At 43.7% G+C, this 18,131-nt stretch overlaps 2 protein-coding genes across 4 annotated transcripts; one reads left to right on the top strand and one right to left on the bottom strand.

Annotated features, from left to right (window-relative positions):
* The first annotated feature begins 1,080 nt into the window (after positions 1 to 1,080).
* LOC115128934 (calcyphosin-like protein) lies at positions 1,081 to 7,104 on the top strand. Of its 2 annotated transcripts, none has more exons than XM_029659071.2 (5): positions 1,081 to 1,154; positions 1,602 to 1,743; positions 2,135 to 2,312; positions 2,422 to 2,631; positions 4,041 to 7,104. In XM_029659071.2, exons 1-5 carry the CDS (start codon positions 1,115 to 1,117, stop codon positions 4,140 to 4,142), a joined length of 672 nt encoding a protein of 223 aa, XP_029514931.1. In that variant the 5' UTR covers positions 1,081 to 1,114; the 3' UTR covers positions 4,143 to 7,104. The 2 variants fall into 2 exon arrangements, with proteins under 2 accessions (XP_029514931.1, XP_029514930.1); XM_029659070.2 differs by having other exon boundaries at positions 1,599 to 1,743.
* LOC115125716 (interleukin-7 receptor subunit alpha-like) lies at positions 6,395 to 17,874 on the bottom strand. 2 transcript variants are annotated; one of them, XM_029655269.2, is made up of 8 exons: positions 17,666 to 17,874; positions 17,343 to 17,460; positions 17,001 to 17,152; positions 13,829 to 13,980; positions 13,482 to 13,641; positions 13,241 to 13,340; positions 10,048 to 10,129; positions 6,395 to 7,730 (listed from the first exon to the last, which is right to left on the bottom strand). In XM_029655269.2, the coding sequence occupies exons 1-8, from the start codon at positions 17,745 to 17,747 to the stop codon at positions 7,311 to 7,313; spliced, it is 1,266 nt and encodes a 421-aa protein (XP_029511129.1). In that variant the 5' UTR covers positions 17,748 to 17,874; the 3' UTR covers positions 6,395 to 7,310. The 2 variants fall into 2 exon arrangements, with proteins under 2 accessions (XP_029511129.1, XP_029511121.1); XM_029655261.2 differs by having other exon boundaries at positions 6,395 to 7,733; positions 17,666 to 17,873.
* Between the last annotated feature and the right edge of the window lie 257 nt (positions 17,875 to 18,131).

Raw genomic sequence — 18,131 nt, 5'->3', positions numbered from 1 at the left:
GAGGAAGGAGGATGTCTTCCCTGTAACACACAGCATTGAGATTGCCTGCAATGACGACAAGCTCAGTCCGATGATGCTGTTACACACCGCCCCAGTCCATGACGGACCCTACACCTCCAAATCGATCCCACTCCAGAGTACAGGCCTCAGTGTAACACTCATTCCTTTGACGATAAACGCAAATCTGACCATCACCTCTGGTGAGACAAAACCGCGACTCGTCAGTGAAGAGCCCTTTTTGCCAGTCCTGTCTGGTCCAGCGACGGTGGGTTTGTGCCCATAGGCGACGTTGTTGCCGGTGATGTCTGGTGAGGGCCTGCCTTACATCACTGATGGAGGGATTGTGTGTTCCTGGTGTAACTCGGGCAGTTGTTGTTGCCATCCTGTACCTGTCCCACAGGTGTTTTTACACGTGGTCTGCCACTGCGAGGACGATCGGCTGTCCGTCCTGTCTCACTGTAGTGCTGTCTTAGGCATCTCACAGTATGGGCATTATAGTTTATTGCCCTGGCCACATCTGCAGTACTCATGCGTCCTTGCAGCATGCAAGGCACGTTCACGCAGATGGTCAGGGACCCTGGGCATCTTTCTTTTGGTGTTTTTCAGAGTCAGTAGAAAGGCCTCTTTTTAGAGTCCTAAGTTTTCATAACTGTGACCTTAATTGCTAACCGTCTGTAAGCTGTTTGTGTTTTAATGAACGTTCCACAGATGCATGTTCAGTAACTGTTTATGGTTCATTGAACAAGCATGGTAAACAGTGTTTAAACCCTTTTCAATGAAGATCTGTGAAGTTATGTGGATTTTTACTCATTATCTTTGAAAGAAAGGGTCCTGAAAAAGGGACGTTTCTTTTTTTTGCTAAGTTTAGTATGGCCTACCCTTTCGAAAATGTATGGGAGTAAAAAAGTACATATTTTCTTAAGGAAGAAAATATGTACAGATACCCCCAAAAACAATTTAAGTAGTACTTCAAAGTATTTGTTTGTAGATACTTTACACCACTTTCCGTAAACTGACTTGTGCTCAAGGGCCAAAGGGGGCAGTGAAGAGGATAAGGCAAGCCCACATTTCTATGGAAACTCGTAGGGGTGGGGACTGGGAGGGGCCGCTGCTGATGTTGTTTACAGTTGCAGGTTGTAATATTACCTTTCACGGTAAGTTGCTCGCATCTACAGATAAAGTAGCAAACAAACTCCAAATAATTTGTAATTAGGAAGCTAGCATATCTAAATGTATAGACAGACTTTATTGCCAACACGGTCATAATGCAAACGACTTGCTAGGCTAGTTTGACCGTGCAGCTAGCAAGCGCCAGGTGACAACTTGAACCTACCCGTTCGTTTCCCCACTACGCCCTTTTTGTCACATAGCTATCACATAGCTCTAACTTTATGTTTAATTTATCTTTGTCACCAACGTCACTAAAATACCGTCCCACTACGCCCTTTGTCACATAGCTATGGCATAGCTTTACGTTTCATTTATCATTGTCACCATCTCTCAAATACTGTACTAGGCGTCATCGAAAATGGAATGTTTTCTGTATCAAATCGAACTGAATGCTTGGAAATCAGTTATGCAAATGCATTTCCCGGCAGCAGGTATCATGGCGGGGACGTCACGACATGATCGGGAGATGGCAGTGAACGCCAAAAAACAGCTGTCTGTGTGCACAGACCCTGTGGAAAGCTTGAGGTTGCAGTGTCTTGCAAGAGGCTCTTCTGGCATCAAGGGTCTGGGCAGGTGAGAGAAAGGACAGTACACTTTTATGTGATGGGCAGAGTAAATAGTTCTATATCAACTGTTGCCCAGGAGGTCATCAACATCAAATTAATAGTTTTATTTTATTTAACCTTTTATTTAACTAGGCAAGTCAGTTAAGAACAAATTCTTATTTTCAATGACTGCCTAGGAACAGTGGGTTAACTGTAGTGATTAACAGGCCAGCTGTATCAAATATGTCACTAGTCAAGCCTGTAAAGTAGTCTGAATTAGTCTAAGGACCTCTCTTGATTAGTTTATCAAATGCAAGGATTGTTTCAGTAATGTAAACTCCAAGAAATACTGTCTGATTTTCTTCAACAGCCAAGTATTTATCTTTTTTTCTTCTTCAATCGTTTAATTTATCTGTCAGAACGTTCAAGATAATGGATGATGACAATAACCGTACATTAGATATGAAGGAGTTTATCAAGGGCCTTAATGACTATGGTGTCCTCATCGAGAAAGAGGAAGCCGTGGCAATGTTTCAGCGTTTTGACCGGGACAACAGTGGACTCATCGACTTCGATGAATTTCTCCTCACTCTCAGGGTAAATATCAGTGGTAGGGGTGAGCCTCTGAAGTACATGATAACTGTTGAAATGTGATCACACTTACAGTATGCCATTTGTAAACTTTGCGCATTATTTTTGCCTGCAGCCTCCAATGTCCAATGCCAGGAAGGAGGTGATCACGCAGGCCTTTAGGAAGCTGGATAAGACTAATGACGGGGTGATCACTATTGAAGATCTAAGAGGGGTTTACAATGTCAAGTACCACCCCAAATATCAAAACGGGGAATGGACAGAGGAGCAAGTATTCCGCAAATTCCTGGACAGCTTCGACTCTCCTTACGACAAGGATGGACAGGTAATACTGATGACAACGTTGGGTAGAGGTAATAATGGTCTCACCATCATCCACCTCTAATGTAGTGTACACCTATACTGCTCAACTAACAGCCTGTACATTATTCAGTCAGATATGAATGAGATTCTAGATTTTCTTATCTAACCTTTATTTAACTAGAAAGGTCAGTTAAGAACAAATTCTTATTTACAATGACGGCCTACTAAAAGGCAAAAGGCCTCCTGCGGGGACGGGGCCTGCAATTAAAAATGATAATATAGGACAAAACGCACATCACGACAAGAGAGACAACACAACACTACATAAAGAGAGACCTAAGACAACAACATAGCAAGGCAGCAACACATGACAACACAGCATGGTAGCAACTCAACATGACGACAACAACATGGTAGCAGCACAAAATATGGTACAAATATTATTGGGCACAGACAGCAGCACAAAGGGCAAGAAGGTAGAGACAACAATACTTCACGCAAGCAACCACAGCTGTCAGTAAGATGTGTACATGATTGAGTCTTTGAATGAAGAGATTGAGATAAAACTATCCGGTTTGAGTGTTTGTTGCAGCTCGTTCCAGTCGCTAGCTGCAACGAACTGAAAAGAGGAGCAATCCAGGGATGTGTGTGCTTTGGGGACCTTTAGCAGAATGTGACTGGCAGAACGGGTGGAGGATGAGGGCTGCAGTAGATATCTCAGATTTGGGGAGTGAGGCCTAACAGGGTTTTATAAATAAGCATCAACCAGTGGGTCTTGCGACGGGTATACAGAGATGACCAGTTTACAGAGGAGTATAGAGTGCAGCGATGTGTCCTATAAGGAGTATTGGTGGCAAATCTGATGGCCGAATGGTAAAGAACATCTAGCCGCTCGAGAGCACCCTTACCTGCCGATCTATAAATTATGTCTCTGTAATCTAGCATGGATAAGATGGTCATCTGAATCAGGGGTAGTTTGGCAGCTGAGGTGAAGGGATGATTATGAGACACCTTTCTTAGACTCCTGACATTTACTGCTTATCTATGAAACCATCTTAAACGGTTGTTATCATAAAAGCTACAAACTTGTTCTTGTTGATCATCCTTTCTTATTTCTGGAACACATTTGGTCACACGAGGAGTTCATGAATTCCTATGCAGGTGCGAGTGCCCCCATTGATACGTGTATCTACTTTATTATCATGATGAAAAGTGCCTGGAAACTTAGCTAACGGAGGGGGAGGGTGCAATGCAAATGAGGGTAGCAAAAGGGTGACACCCTCAGCTCTCACACAACCTTGTCTTTCCCTTTCACCTCTTTGGTGTTCCAGTCCTCCTTATCAGTGCAATGTGGGTTTTCTGTCTTTATCTGACACTGATGGTATAGGCTGGTTCAGTAAGCTCTGTCTGTCACTTCCTCCCCTTCTACAGGTGACCAAGGAGGAGTTTCTCAACTACTACTGCGGAGTCAGCGCCTCCATCGATAGTGATGTCTATTTCATTCTCATGATGAAAAATGCATGGAAATTATGAGTTTTAAGCTGATACATTTATGATAATGATTTTTAATGGACAGTTCTTCAAGGTGCTTTCTTAAACTAATATTTCGTTATGGAAATCACGTTGACAAACTAATATTTATAATTTTCCAATGATATGCAAATGGTTATGAATGACTTGTTCATATTTTGTGCAATGTTAAATATGTATTTCAGTTAGTCACTCTCTCCACAAGCTAACTAACGACATCTAGCTATACAGTGGGGCAAAAAAGTATTTAGGTAGCCACTAATTGTGCAAGTTCTCCCACTTAAAAAGATGAGACGGGCCTGTAATTTTCATCATAGGTACACTTCAACTATGACAGACAAAATGAGGGAAAAAAATCCAGAAAATCACATTGTAGGATTTTGAATGAATTTATTTGCAAATTATGGTGGAAAATAAGTATTTGGTCACCTACAAACAAGCAAGATTTCTGGCTCTCACAGACCTGTAACTTCTTCTTTAAGAGGCTCATCTGTCCTCCACTCGTTACCTGTATTATTGGCACCTGTTTGAACTTGTTATCAGTACAAAAGACACCTGTCCACAACCTCAAACAGTCACACTCCAAACTCCACTATGGCCAAGACCAAAGAGCTGTCAAAGGACACCAGAAACAAAATTGTAGACCTGCACCAGGCTGGGAAGACTGAACCAGGTGAACCAGGCTGGGAAGACTGAACCAGGCTGGGAAGACTGGGACTGAACCAGGCTGGGAAGACTGGGACTGAACCAGGCTGGGAAGACTGAATCTGCAATAGGTAAGCAGCTTGGTTTGAAGAAATCAACTGTGGGAGCAATTATTAGGAAATGGAAGACTTACAAGACCACTGATAATCTCCCTCGATCTGGGGCTCCACGCAAGATCTCACCCCGTGGGGTCAAAATGATCACAAGAACGATGAGCAAAAATCACAGAACCACACAGGGGGACCTAGTGAATGACCTGCAGAGAGCTGGGACCAAAGTAACAAAGCCTACCATCAGTAACACACTACGCCGCCAGGGACTCATCCTGCAGTGCCAGACGTGTCCAGGTCCGTCTGAAGTTTGCTAGAGAGCATTTGGATGATCCAGAAGAAGATTGGGAGAATGTCATATGGTCAGATGAAACCAAAATATAACTTTATTGGTAAAAACTCAACTCATTGTGTTTGGAGGACAAAGAATGCTGAGTTGCATCCAAAGAACACCATACCTACTGTGAAGCATGGGGGTGGAAACATCATGCTTTGGGGCTGTTTTTCTGCAAAGGGACCAGGATGACTGATCTGTGTGAAGGAAAGAATGAATGGGGCCATGTATCGTGAGATTTTGAGTGAAAACCTCCTTCCATCAGCAAGGGCATTGAAGATGAAACGTGGCTGGGTCTTTCAGCATGACAATGATCCCAAACACGCCGCCCGGGCAACAAAGGAGTGGCTTCGTAAGAAGCAATTCAAGGTCCTGGAGTGGCCTAGCCAGTCTCCAGATCTCAACCCCATAGAAAATCTTTGGAGGGAGTTGAAAGTCCGTGTTGCCCAGCAACAGCCCCAAAACATCACTGCTCTAGAGGAGATCTGCATGGAGGAATGGGCCAAAATACCAGCAACAGTGTGTGAAAAAATTGTGAAGACTTACAGAAAACGTTTGACCTCTGTCATTGATAACAAAGGGTATATAACAAAGTATTGAGATAAACTTTTATTATTGACCAAATACTTATTTTCCACCATAATTTGCAAATAAATTCATAAAAAATCCTACAATGTGATTTTCTGGATTTTTTTTCCTCATTTTGTCTGTCATAGTTGAAGTTTACCTATGATGAAAATTACAGACCTCATCTTTTTTAGTGGGAGAACTTGCACAATTGGTGGCTGACTAAATACTTTTTTGCCCCACTGTATATGTATTATAGGAAACTGTAGTCCACAGTCTGACGCCTCTATCAGACCGACAGCGTCATTACATACCGTTTTGCATCGCTACCCAACTAAACTGAACGCATGTATATACCATACCATGTTATGCATTACACAGAACGCACTGCAACTGCCTCTGCAACGCAATGCTGCAAAGCAAAAGCAGCATTCCTTTGTAAATGAATGTACTTCTGGTGTACCAGATTGTGATCGAGGCGTCAATGTTGGAGTACAACTTTATAAAGACACAGGAAAACCATAGAGATCCCCTTACATTCAGATTGGTTGAGCAGATACAACATGAATGATACATCAAAGTACAGTCATTTCAGGGGATGAGAGCAGAAGAAATTATTCTTTTTATTTATTTATTATGCATACACATTTGATCTGTTTTAATGAAATGTTTTAAACAAAATTCAACAACAGTGATTTTTATACAGGAAATGCTGTCACATTTGTCAGTAAAATATTCAAATTTTAAAAACTGTAATACGCTGAAGACTGTCTAATGCTATGTCTCCCATAACGTGTTCAACAAAATGATCAAGCATTCTGCATTGAAAACGAATGCATGATAGTGCATAGTAATAGTATAATACATTCAAAGTAAAAAACTACGTACTGGTAACTGCAGGAAATACAATCATGTATGTGCAAAAAAGAAGGGAAAAAACGTGACAAACCTTAGACAGATAAATTAATCAAACCTTATTTCCATGTTTATGTATACAAATGTGTAGAAGGGTTCAAACCCTGAGGAATTGAAGGTTTACTTTGCAGCTGTTGTCATGGTAAAGTAACGAGTATCTTTGTCAAGGCCATAAGAAGCAGCAGTGTGTATTATAATAATATTAGGCCAGGATATCACCGTGGCTCCTCACTATACTATCCTCAGTATAATATACAGAAAGGGAAGAAGTGCAAATGCAAAAATAATGTATAAATGAGGGAATGCTTTGTATTTCAAGTTAGTCAAGTCAAGTTTGCAACTTCCAACAGATTAATAACACAAGACCTAATAAATGTAATGAGGATAATAATGAGGATGTCTCCTATCATTTGTAAATAACATGTGCATTGAGTTCTGCTAGTCTCTTGTGATACTGGGAGTCAGTGGATAGTCAGTTTGAGTCACGGTGGATCAAATAGACTTCAAGTGAAAGCAGCCGTTAACAAAGTCGCTCAGAGCTCAGCGTAAGAATGTAATAAGAAGCTATAACCTTGAATAAGCTCTTTCTCTCTACATCTCTCACTGGATCTGATAGAAACTAGACATGGTGACATACACCTCACCTTTGTCTCCTTGCTGGGTAGCGACTAGCCCCTCAGGACCAATGTTACCATCACTGTCGTCTGTCTCCACACTCTCCGTGTCACTCTTCAGGTCCAGGATACCCATGGTGGAGCCACTGCTCCCAGCCCCAAAGTTGGGGTGCTCTCCTGGGGACTCACACCTCAACAGTATGGCCTCCGAACCTCCACTACTGGTGCTATGGCAGGACTTCGTATCCCCATCACACTCCTGAATGAGGTATTGATCTTTGACCTCAGTGAGGTGATGGGCGTTAGAGTCAGGGGTTTGGGCAGTAACGTGCTGCTCCTCGTCCAGCTCCACCAGCTGGATCTTGAGGTCACTGAACACCTCGGGGTTAAAGCTCAGAGGTTGGCCCTGCTGGGTCACAGGAAAGAGACAGGATAAACCAATTTTCCTTCTAACTCATTATGGACATTATTGTTCCCAATCTAGTGCATATCAGAGGACTTACACTACATAACAAAAAGTATATGTGGTCACCTGATTGTTGAACATCTTATTCCAAAATCATGGGCATTAGTATGGAGTTCGTCCCTCCTTTGCGGCTATAACAGCCTCCACTCTTCTGGGAAGGCTTCCCACTAGATGTTGGAACATTGCAGCGGGGTCCTGCTTCCATTCAGCCACAAGAGTATTATTGAGGTCGGGCACTGATGTTTGGCGATTAGGCCTGGCTCGCAGATTTGTCCGTCGGACTGCCAGGTGGTGAAGCATGATTCATCACTCCAGAGAACGTTTCCACTGCTCCAGAGTCCAATGGCGGCAAGTTTTACACCACTCCAGTCGACGCTTGGCATTGCGAGTGGTAATCTTAGGTTTGTGTGCGGCTGATTGGCCATGGAAACCCATTTCATGAAGCTCCTGATGAACAGTTCTTGTGCTTTTGAGTTCTTGTGCTTGTAAGTGCTTTTCTTGAGTTTGCAACCGATGCAGCTTAGCACTCGGCTATCCCATTCTATGAGTTTGTGTGGCCCACTTTGTGTTCATGAACTGACTTGTTGGAATGGTGACATCCCATGACGATGCCACGTTGAAAGTCAGTCACTGAGCTCTTCAGTAAGGCCATACTACTGCCAATGTTTGTCTATGGATATTGCATGGCAGTGTGCTGGATTTTATACACGTGTCAGCCATGGGTGTGGCTGAAATAGCCGAATCCACTAATTTGAATAGGTGTCCACATACTTTTGTATGTAGAGTGCATTTGGAAAGTATTCAGACCCCTTTTTTTCACATTTTGTTACGTTAGAGCCTTATTCGAAAATAGACGTAATGTTTTTTCCCTCATCAATCTACACACAATACCCCATAATGAGAAACAGAAAACAGGTTTTTAGAAAATGTTGCTAATTTATTTATATAACTTATTTACATAAGTATTCATACCCTTTGATATAAGACTTGAAATTGAGCTCATGTGCATCCTGTTTCCATTGATCATCCTTGTTTCCATGACTTGATTGAATTTACCACAGGTGGACTCCAATCGATTGTGCATAATTTGGAAAGGTACACACCTGTCTATAAGGTCCCACAGTTGACAGTGCATGTCTGAGCAAAAACCAAGCCATGAGGTCGAAGGAATTGGCCCTCAAGCTCCAAGACAGGATTGAGGCACAGATCTTGAGAAAGGTAGCAAAAACTTTCTGCAGCATTGAAGTTCCCCAAGAACACAATGGCCTCCATTCTTAAACGGAAGAAGTTTGGAACCACCAAGACTCTTCCTTGAGCTGGCCACACGGCCAAACAGAGCAACGGAGGGAGAAGGGCCTTGGTCAGTGAGGAGACCAAGAACCCGATGGTCACTCTGACAGAGCTCCATCTGTGACAGAGCTCCACCTTCCAGAAGGACAACCATCTCTGCAGCACTCCACCAATCAGGCCTTTATGGTAGAGTGGCCACACTTAAGCCACATGGCAGCCCTCTTAGAGTTTGCCAAAAGGCACCTAAAGGACTCTGACTATGAGAAGCAAGATTCTCTGGTCTGATGGAACCAAGATTGAACTCTTTGGCCTGAATGCCAAGCGTCACGTCTGGAGGAAACCTGGCACCATCCCTACGGGGAAGCGTGGTGGTTGCAGCATCATGCTGTGTGAATGTTTTTCAGCTGCAGGGAAAGATGAAGGGAGCAAACTAAAGGGAGATCCTTGATGAAAACCTGCTCCAGAGCGCTCAGGACCTCAGACTGGGGCGAAGGTTCACCTTCCAACAGGACAACGACCCTATGCACACAGTCAAGACAACGCAGGAATGGCTTCAGGACAACTCTCTGAATATCCTTGAGTGTCCCAGACAGAGCCCGGACGTGAACCCGATCGAACATCTCTGGAGAGACCTGAAAATAGCTTTGCAACGATGCTCCCCGTCTAACCTGACAGAGCTTGAGAGGATCTGCAGAGAAGAATGGGAGAAACTCTCCAAATACAGGTGTGCCAAGCTTGTAGCATCAACACTTGTGGCTGTAATCGCTACCAGAGGTTCTTCAACAAAGTACTGAGTAAAGGGTCTGAATACTTATGTAAATGTAATATTTTAGTATGCTTTGTCATTATGGGGTATTGTGTGTAGATTGATGAGGAAACATATATTTTTTTTATAAGGCTGTAACGTAACAAAATGTGGAAAAAGTCAATGGGTCAGAATACTTTTAGAATGCACTGTATAGTGTACCTTCATTGGCTCGTACGTCTGGACGATCTGGAGAAGTGTGTGTTTGGGATGTGGAATGCTTGGCCATATGAAGGAATGTATTCTGTGAGGAAAGAGAGACATGAGTGGAGGACATGCACACACACACACACATACACATACATACATGCCGGAGGGGATGGCTGCCGTCTTATCGGTTCTTAACCAACCATGCTTTGTTGTTTGTTTTTTCACATGTTCGTAACTTGTTTTGTACATAATGTTGCTGCTACCATCTCTTATGACCGAAAAAGGGCTTCAGGACATCAGAACAGCGATTACTCACCTCGAATTGGACAAAGAGTTTTTCTTTATTGAGCCGGACGGGAAGGATATACTACAAACACTCTAACGGACCCACATCTCCGTCATTCGCTCGAGAAGGTAACAAAGATTTGCGTAAAGAGATCAGGGTGCCTTGTGAGGATCAGGCAACGATCTGCCTTTACCATCCGTCCTGCTAGCTAACGTTCAATCCCTGGAAAATAAATGGGACGAACTGAAAACACGTATTTCCTACCAACAGGACATCAAAAACTGTAATATCTTATGTTTCACCGAGTCGTGGCTGAACGACGACATTTAATAACATACAGCTGGCGGGTTATAAACTCTATCGGCAGGATAGAACAGCAGCCTCTGGTAAGACACGGGGCGGGGGCCTATGCATTTATGTAAACAACAGCTGGTGCATGATATCTAAGGAAGTCTCGAGGTTTTGCTCACCTGAGGCAAAGTATATCATGATTAGTTGTAGACCACACTATCTCCCTAGAGAGTTTTCATCTGTAATTTTCGTAAATGACTACATACCACCACAGACCGATGCTGGCACTAAAACTGCACTCAATGAGCTGTATACCGACATAAACAAACAGGAAAGCGCTCATCCAGAGGCGGCACTCCTACTGGCCGGGGAGTTTAATGCAGGGAAACTTAAATCAGTTTTACCTCATTTTTATCAGCATGTTAAATGTGCAACCAGAGGGGGAAGAAAACAATAGGAAAAAAACACCTTTACTCCACACACCGAGACGCGTAAAAAGCTCTCCCTCGCCCTCCATTTGGAAAATCTGACCATAATTCTATCCTCCTGATTCCTGCTTACAAGCTAAAATTAAAGCAGGAGGCACCAGTGACTCAGTCAATAAAAAGGTGGTCAGATGAAGCAGATGCTAAACTACAGGACTGTTTTACTAGCACAGACTGGAATATGTTCCGGGATTCTTTCGATGGCATTGAGGAGTACACGACATCAGTCACAGGCTTTATCAATAAGTGCATCAATGACATCGTCCCCACAGTGACTGTACGTACATACCCCAACCAGAAGCCATGGATTACAGGCAACATTTGCACTGAGCTAAAGGGTAGAGCTGCTGCTTTCAAGGAGCGGGACTCTAACCCGGAAGCTTATATGAAATCCCGCTATGCCCTCTGACGAACCATCAAACAGGCAAAGCGTCAGTATAGGACTAAGATCGAATTGTACTACACCGGCTCCGACGCTCGTCGGATGTGGCAGGGTTTGCAAACTATTACAGACTACAAAGGGAAGCACAGCCGCAAGCTGCCCAGTGACACGAGCCTACCAGATGACCTAAATAACTTCAATGCACACTTTGAGGCAAGTAACACTGAAACATGCATGAGAGCATCAACTGTTCCAGACGACTGTGTGATCACGCTCTCCGCAGCCGATGTGAGTAAGACCTTTAAACAGGTCAACATTCACAAGGCCGGGCCAGACGGATTACCAGGACGTGTACTCCAAGCATGCGCTGACCAACTGGCAAGTGTCTTCATTGACATTTTCAACCTCTCCCTGTCTGAGTCTGTAATACCAACATGTTTCAAGCAGACCACCATAGTCCCTGTGCCCAACACCACTAAGGTAACCTGCCTAAATGACTACCGACCTGTAGCACTCATGTCTGTAGCCATGAAATGCTTTGAAAGGCTGGTCATGGCTCACATCAACACCATTATCCTAGAAACCCTAGACCCACTCCAATTTGCATACTGCACCAACAGATCCACAGATGATGCAATCTCTATTGCACTTCACGCTGCCCTTTCACACCTGGATAAAAGGAACACCTATGTGAGAATGCTATTCATTGACTACAGTCGATCCTCAAGACCGAGGCCCCTCAGGGGTGCGTGCTCCCCTCCTGTACTTCCATTTCACTCATGACTGCACATCCTGGCACGACTCCAACGCCATCATTAAGTTTGCCGATGACACAACAGTGGTAGGCCTGATCACCGACAACGATGAGACAGCCTATACGGAGAAGGTCAGAGACCTGACCTGACAGGAAAAGGAGGACTGAGCACGCCCCCATTGTCATCGACGGAGCTCTAGTGGAGCAGGTTGAGAGCTTCAAGTTTCTTGGCGTCCACATCACCAACAAACTAACATTGTCCAAGCACACCAAGACAGTCATGAAGAGGGCCCAACAAAACCTATTCCCCCTCAGGAGACTGAAAATATTTGGCATAGGTCCTCAGATCCTCAAAAGGTTTTACTGCTGCACCATCGAGAGCATCCTGACACGTTGCATCAATGCCTGGTATGGCAACTGCTCAGCCTCCGACTGAAAGGCACTACAGAGGGTAGTGCGTACAGCCCAGTACATCACCGGGGCAAAGCTTCCTACCATCCAGGACCTCTATATCAGGCGGTGTCAGAGGAAGGCCCTAAAAATGGTCAAAGACTCCAGCCACCTTAGTCATAGACTGTTCTCTCTGCTACCGCACGACAAGTGGCTAATCAAATGGCTACCCAGACTATTTGCACCCTCCCCCTTTCTGTGCTGCTGCTACTCTCTTTTATTATTTATGTATAGTCACTTTAATAACTCTACCTATATGTACATATTACCTCAATTACCTCGACACCGGTGCCCCTGCACATTGACTCTGTACCGATACCCCCTGTATAAAGCCCTGCTATTGCTATTTACTGCTGCCCTTTAATGATTTGTTATTCTTATCTCTTACTTTTTTGTAGGTATTTTCTTAACTGCATTGTTGGTTAAGGGCTTGTAAGTATTTCACTCTAATGTTGTATTCGGCGCATGTGACAAATCACATTTGATTTGACACACACACGCGCACACACACACAAAATATGATTTGCAGAGGAAAAGGAGACCAATTTAATACTCACTGTATTCTCCAGAAAATACTAACTGCCAAGGTGACCAGAAGCAGAGCAAAAATGGCCACGATGAGTGAGTAGGACAGCATCTGGACATCTGTCTTTGTCTCTGTAGGGGAGGGGAGAGAGAACGAGAGCAGAGACGATGCATGTGACTCCCATTTCCTCTACCCTCTATCACTTCCAACTGCACAGTCTCGATATCATACTATACTTTTAAGACACGTAAGTCTTATTTTAATTTTTTTACCTTCGTCTGTTCTGAAACTGAGAGGGACACTCCATTCACTCCAGCTCCCTTCAAAGTACCCCCCGTTTGGCTTGGCTCGAACCTTGACGTGATACTCTGTGTTCTTATGGAGGTACTCGTCCCCCTCGATGATCAGAGGCTGATAGGTTATGCTATGAAACTATGAACAGGGGACACCGTAACAGAAGAACAAGACAGAAATTGTGTTCATAGAATATACTGTACTATACAGAGTAACTACAGTGTTGCGAAATAATTATTATGTAGGAATTAAAGTGAAATATATATCATATAGTTAAGCGTTTGCATCCAAAAATCCAAGAAAAATAGGCTTTTGGCTACTGTACCAGAGTATTTTTGACACTCCAGATGTGAAATTGGAACAGTTGATTGCGGGCTTTCAGGTAATCGTTTAGGTATGGATTCCCAATGTAAATAAGAGCCCGGTTGGAGCTCCCCAGAAATGTGACATTCACCACCCAAGGACTCATGGGTTTAACTAAATCATAAAGATGAACAAGAAACAGAGGATAAGTGTTAAGGGCAATTGATGAAGGAGACAACTGAGGACTATCAATTGATGGAAGATGTCATGTAAAAACTGTAATTCAAACCATAGTGTCTTCACTGATATTTTCAACCTCTCCCTGACCCAGTCTGTAATACCTACAAGTTTCAAGCAGACCACCATAGTCCCTGTGCCCAAGACCACCAAGGTAAACTGCCTAAATGACTATTGCCCCATAGTGCTCACATCTGTAGCCTTGAAATGAGGGTAGGCAACAACACATCCGCCACGCTGACCCTCAACACGGGGGCCCCTCGTGTGTGCTTAGTCCCCTCCTGTACTCCCTGTTCACCCATGACTGCGGTGATAGGCCTGATAACCGATGACGATGAGACTATAGGGAGGAGGTCAGATACCTGGCAGTGTGGTGCCAGGACAACAACCTCTTCCTCAATGTCAAAGATGCTGATCGCGGATTACAGGAAACAGAGGGCCGAGCACGCCCCCATCCACATCGACAGGGCTGCAGTGGAGCAGGTCGAGAGCTTAAAGTTCCTCGGTGTCCACATCACTAAGAAATGATCATGGTCCACACACATCAACACAGTCATGAAGAGGGCACGACAACGCCTCTTCCCACTCAGGAAGCTGAAAAGATTTGACATGGGCCCTCGGATCCTCAAGAAGATATTATACAGCTGCACCATTGAGAGCATCTTTGACTGGCTGCATCACAGCTTGGCATGGCAACTGCTTGGCATCTGACCGCAAGGCGCTACAGAGGGTAGTACGTACGGCCCAGTACATCCCTGAGGCCGAGCTCTCTGCCATCCAAGACCTCTATAGCAGGTGGTGTCAGAGGTAGGCCTTAAAAATGGTCAGACTCCAGCCATCCAAGTAATAGACTGTTCTCTCTACTACCGCATGGCAAACAGTACCGATGCACCAAGTCTGGAACCAACAGGACCCTGAATAGCTTCTACCTCCAAGCCATAAGACTGCTAAGTAATTAGTTAAAAAGATAACCACTAGGCCTCCCGAGTGGCGCAGCGGTCTAAGGCACTGTATTGCAGTGCTTGAGGCGTCACTACAGACCGAGGGTTCGATCCCTGGCTGTGTCGCAGTCGGGCGCGATCGGTAGACCCATGAGGCGGCGCACAATTGGCGTCTGGGTTAGGGGAGCGTTTGGCCGCCCGGGATGTCCTTGTCCCATCGCTCTATAGCGGCCTGGGCGCATGCACGTTGATGCACGCTCTCGACCTTCATCTCTCCCGAGTCCATACGGGAGTTGCAGCTATAGGACAAGACTGTAACTACCAATTGGATATCCCGATATTGGGGTAAAAAAATTAAAACTAAAGATGACCAATAGCTACCCGGACTATTTGCATTGACACTTTTTTCACTAACTCTTTTGACTCATCACATACGTTGCTGGTACTGTTTATTATCTATGTTGCCTAGTCACTTTATCCCTACCTACAATACCAGTCAAAAGTTTGGACACACCTACTCATTCAATGGTTTTTCTTTATTTATACCAATTTTCTATATTGTAGAATAATAGTGAACACATCAAAACTATGAAATAACAAATAAGAAATCATGTAGTAACCAAAAAAGTGTTAAACAAATCAAAATATATTTTATATTTCAGATTCTTCAATGTAGCCACCCTTTGCCTTGATGACAGCTTTGTACACTCTTGGCATTCTCTCAGCTTCATGAGGAATGCTTTTCCAACAGTCTTGAAGGAGTTACCACATATGCTGAGCACTTGTTGGCTGCTTTTCCTTCACTCTGCGGTCCAACTCATCCCAAACCATCTCAATTGGGTTGAGGTCGGGTGATTGTGGAGGCTAGGTCATCTGATACAGCACCATCACTCTCCTTCTTGGACAAATAGCCCTCCCACAGCCTGGAGGTGTGTTTCGGGTCATTGTCCTGTTGAAAAACAAATGATAGTCCCACTCAGCACAAAACCGATGGGATGGCGTATCGCTGCAGAATGCTGTGGTAACCTTTCTGTGTGCCTTGAATTCTAAATATATCACTGACAGTGTCACCAGCAAAGCACCCCCACACCATCACATCTCCTCCTCCATGCTTCACGGTGGGAACTACACATGCAGAGATTATCCGTTCACCTTCTTTGCATCTCACAAGGATACGGTGGTTGGAACCAAAAATCTCAAATTTGGACTCATCAGACCAAAGGACAGATTTCCAAGGCTTGATTCACGCAGTCTCCTCTGAATAGTTGATGTTGAGATGTGTCTGTTACTTTGTAACTCTGTGAAGCATTTAATTGTGCTGCAATTTCTAAGGCTGGTAACTCTACTGAACTTATCCTCTGCAGCAGAGGTATCTCTGGGTCTTCCTTTTCTGTGGTGGTCCTCATGAGAGCCAGTTTCATCATAGAGCTTGATGGTTTTTGAGACTGCACTTGAAGAAACCTTCAAAGTTGTTGAAATTGTCCTGATTGACTGACCTTCATGTCTAAAAGTAATGATGGACTGTCGATTTCTCTTGGCTTATTTGAGATATTCTTGCCATAATATGGACTTGGTCTTTTAACAAATAGGGCTATCTTCTGTATTCCACCCCTACCTTGTCACAACACAACTGATTGGCTCAAAAGCATTAAGAAGGGAAGAAATTCCACAAATTAACTTTAAACAAGGTGCACCTGTTAATTTGAATGCATGCCAAGAATGATTTTGATGTCTTCACTATTATTCTACAATGTAGAAAATAGTACAAATAAATAAAGAAAAACCCTTGATGGGTACTGTGTATGAACATACAGTATCTGCCTCAATGACCTCATGCCCCTGCACATTGACTCGGTACTAGTACCCGTGAGTATAGCCAAGTTACTGTTACTCATTGTGGATTTATTCCTCTTGTCATTATTTTTCTTTAAAATATATATTTTTAACTCTGCATTTTTGGAAAACTACCCATAAGTAAGTATTTCACTGTTGGTCTACACCTGTTGTTTAACTTACTTATTTTTGCCAAGAGGATTGTTTTCCAAAATGTGCTGCCTCCTTTCAATTGAATGGTGAGATTACACGGTGACAGTGTGTCCAGGTTCGTAAATGTGACATTATTCCCCTTCTCTGTTAGACAGCGTTGCTCACCAATGCGCTTGCTGTAGCTGTAAACATAATATTCATAAAATCAGATTCAGGGAATCATTTCCTAGTCCAGCTGAGGATTTGACACATTTGGATATCTGTATACGCAGTAAGGGTGGAGTTCTTCTACCCATGATTTATGTCCTATGTATTGTACAAGCTCCTAACTAACATAGCTGATGTTCAGTGGTCTTCTAGAAGGTTCATTACCAAAGAGTCATGGCTTTTACGTCCTCTATTTCATCATCCCCGTTGTCATCATCAAGGTAGCAGGTTAGTGTGTTTGGTGACGACAGACTTAGATGAGAAGTGCAGAGTATTCTGGGTTCTGGGAGGGAAAGGAAAGGAAAGGAAATAATTAAAGCAGTTTAGATGAGGTCAACAGCAGCGAATCCAGATACATTTTGGTATGGAGTGAGAAATAACCGTCAATGATGCACCAGCACTGTTATTTTTGGACACAAACGTTGCAGTGAATGTAAATCATTCTTAAAGAGAATTCAAGTAACTCTTCAAGAGAAAAGGCAGCTCACCGTTGTCAGCCCATTCTCTTCCACTTTGAGAGTGCACCAGAACCGGGAGAAGGAGTAGGGCAATCCACAGGCTGTATGCCATTTTGTTTTTTACAAAGGTGTCGCACTAACGTAAGATGTAGTGGCCCCACACACAGCGGTGTTAGACTAGGGCACACACGCACAAGGAACTCAAAGTGATGTCTCAGCTGTCTCAATGAAATGTCAGTATAAATATCACAGAGGAGAGCAGAAAAGAGCGAGAGAGAGAGAGAGAGTGGTAGGAAGAGGGAGTGGCAGAGAGAGGGAGAGAGGGTGGGGGCAGAGAAAGGTTTTTTGGGTCCATATGCCTTACTGGATACGTTTATGCAATTGTCAGGTTATATTCTATATTCTATAATATCCCTGAAAGTAGTATGGATACTCATCCAGTTGTCGGGTTATATTCTTCTGCTATTGACGGGCTAAACCTAACTTCAAGATTTGT

The sequence above is a fragment of the Oncorhynchus nerka genome, linkage group LG4 (assembly GCF_034236695.1).
Source record: "Oncorhynchus nerka isolate Pitt River linkage group LG4, Oner_Uvic_2.0, whole genome shotgun sequence".
Classification (NCBI taxonomy): Eukaryota; Metazoa; Chordata; class Actinopteri; order Salmoniformes; family Salmonidae; genus Oncorhynchus; species Oncorhynchus nerka.
This window is presented reverse-complemented; position numbering and strand designations above follow the sequence as displayed.

Coding starts and splice junctions, on each gene's coding strand:
- LOC115128934 (XM_029659070.2), top strand. CDS start 1,115: ATGTTGTTTACAGTTGCAGGTTGTAATATTACCTTTCACG. Junction 1,155..1,598: donor TTGTAATATTACCTTTCACG/GTAAGTTGCTCG, acceptor ATTTCCCGGCAG/CAGGTATCATGGCGGGGACG. Junction 2,313..2,421: donor AATTTCTCCTCACTCTCAGG/GTAAATATCAGT, acceptor TTTTGCCTGCAG/CCTCCAATGTCCAATGCCAG.
- LOC115125716 (XM_029655261.2), bottom strand. CDS start 17,747: ATGGCATACAGCCTGTGGATTGCCCTACTCCTTCTCCCGGTTCTGGTG. Junction 13,642..13,828: donor GGAGTGTCAAAAATACTCTG/GTACAGTAGCCA, acceptor CCCTGTTCATAG/TTTCATAGCATAACCTATCA. Junction 10,130..13,240: donor AGTATTTTCTGGAGAATACA/GTGAGTATTAAA, acceptor CTTTCCTCACAG/AATACATTCCTTCATATGGC.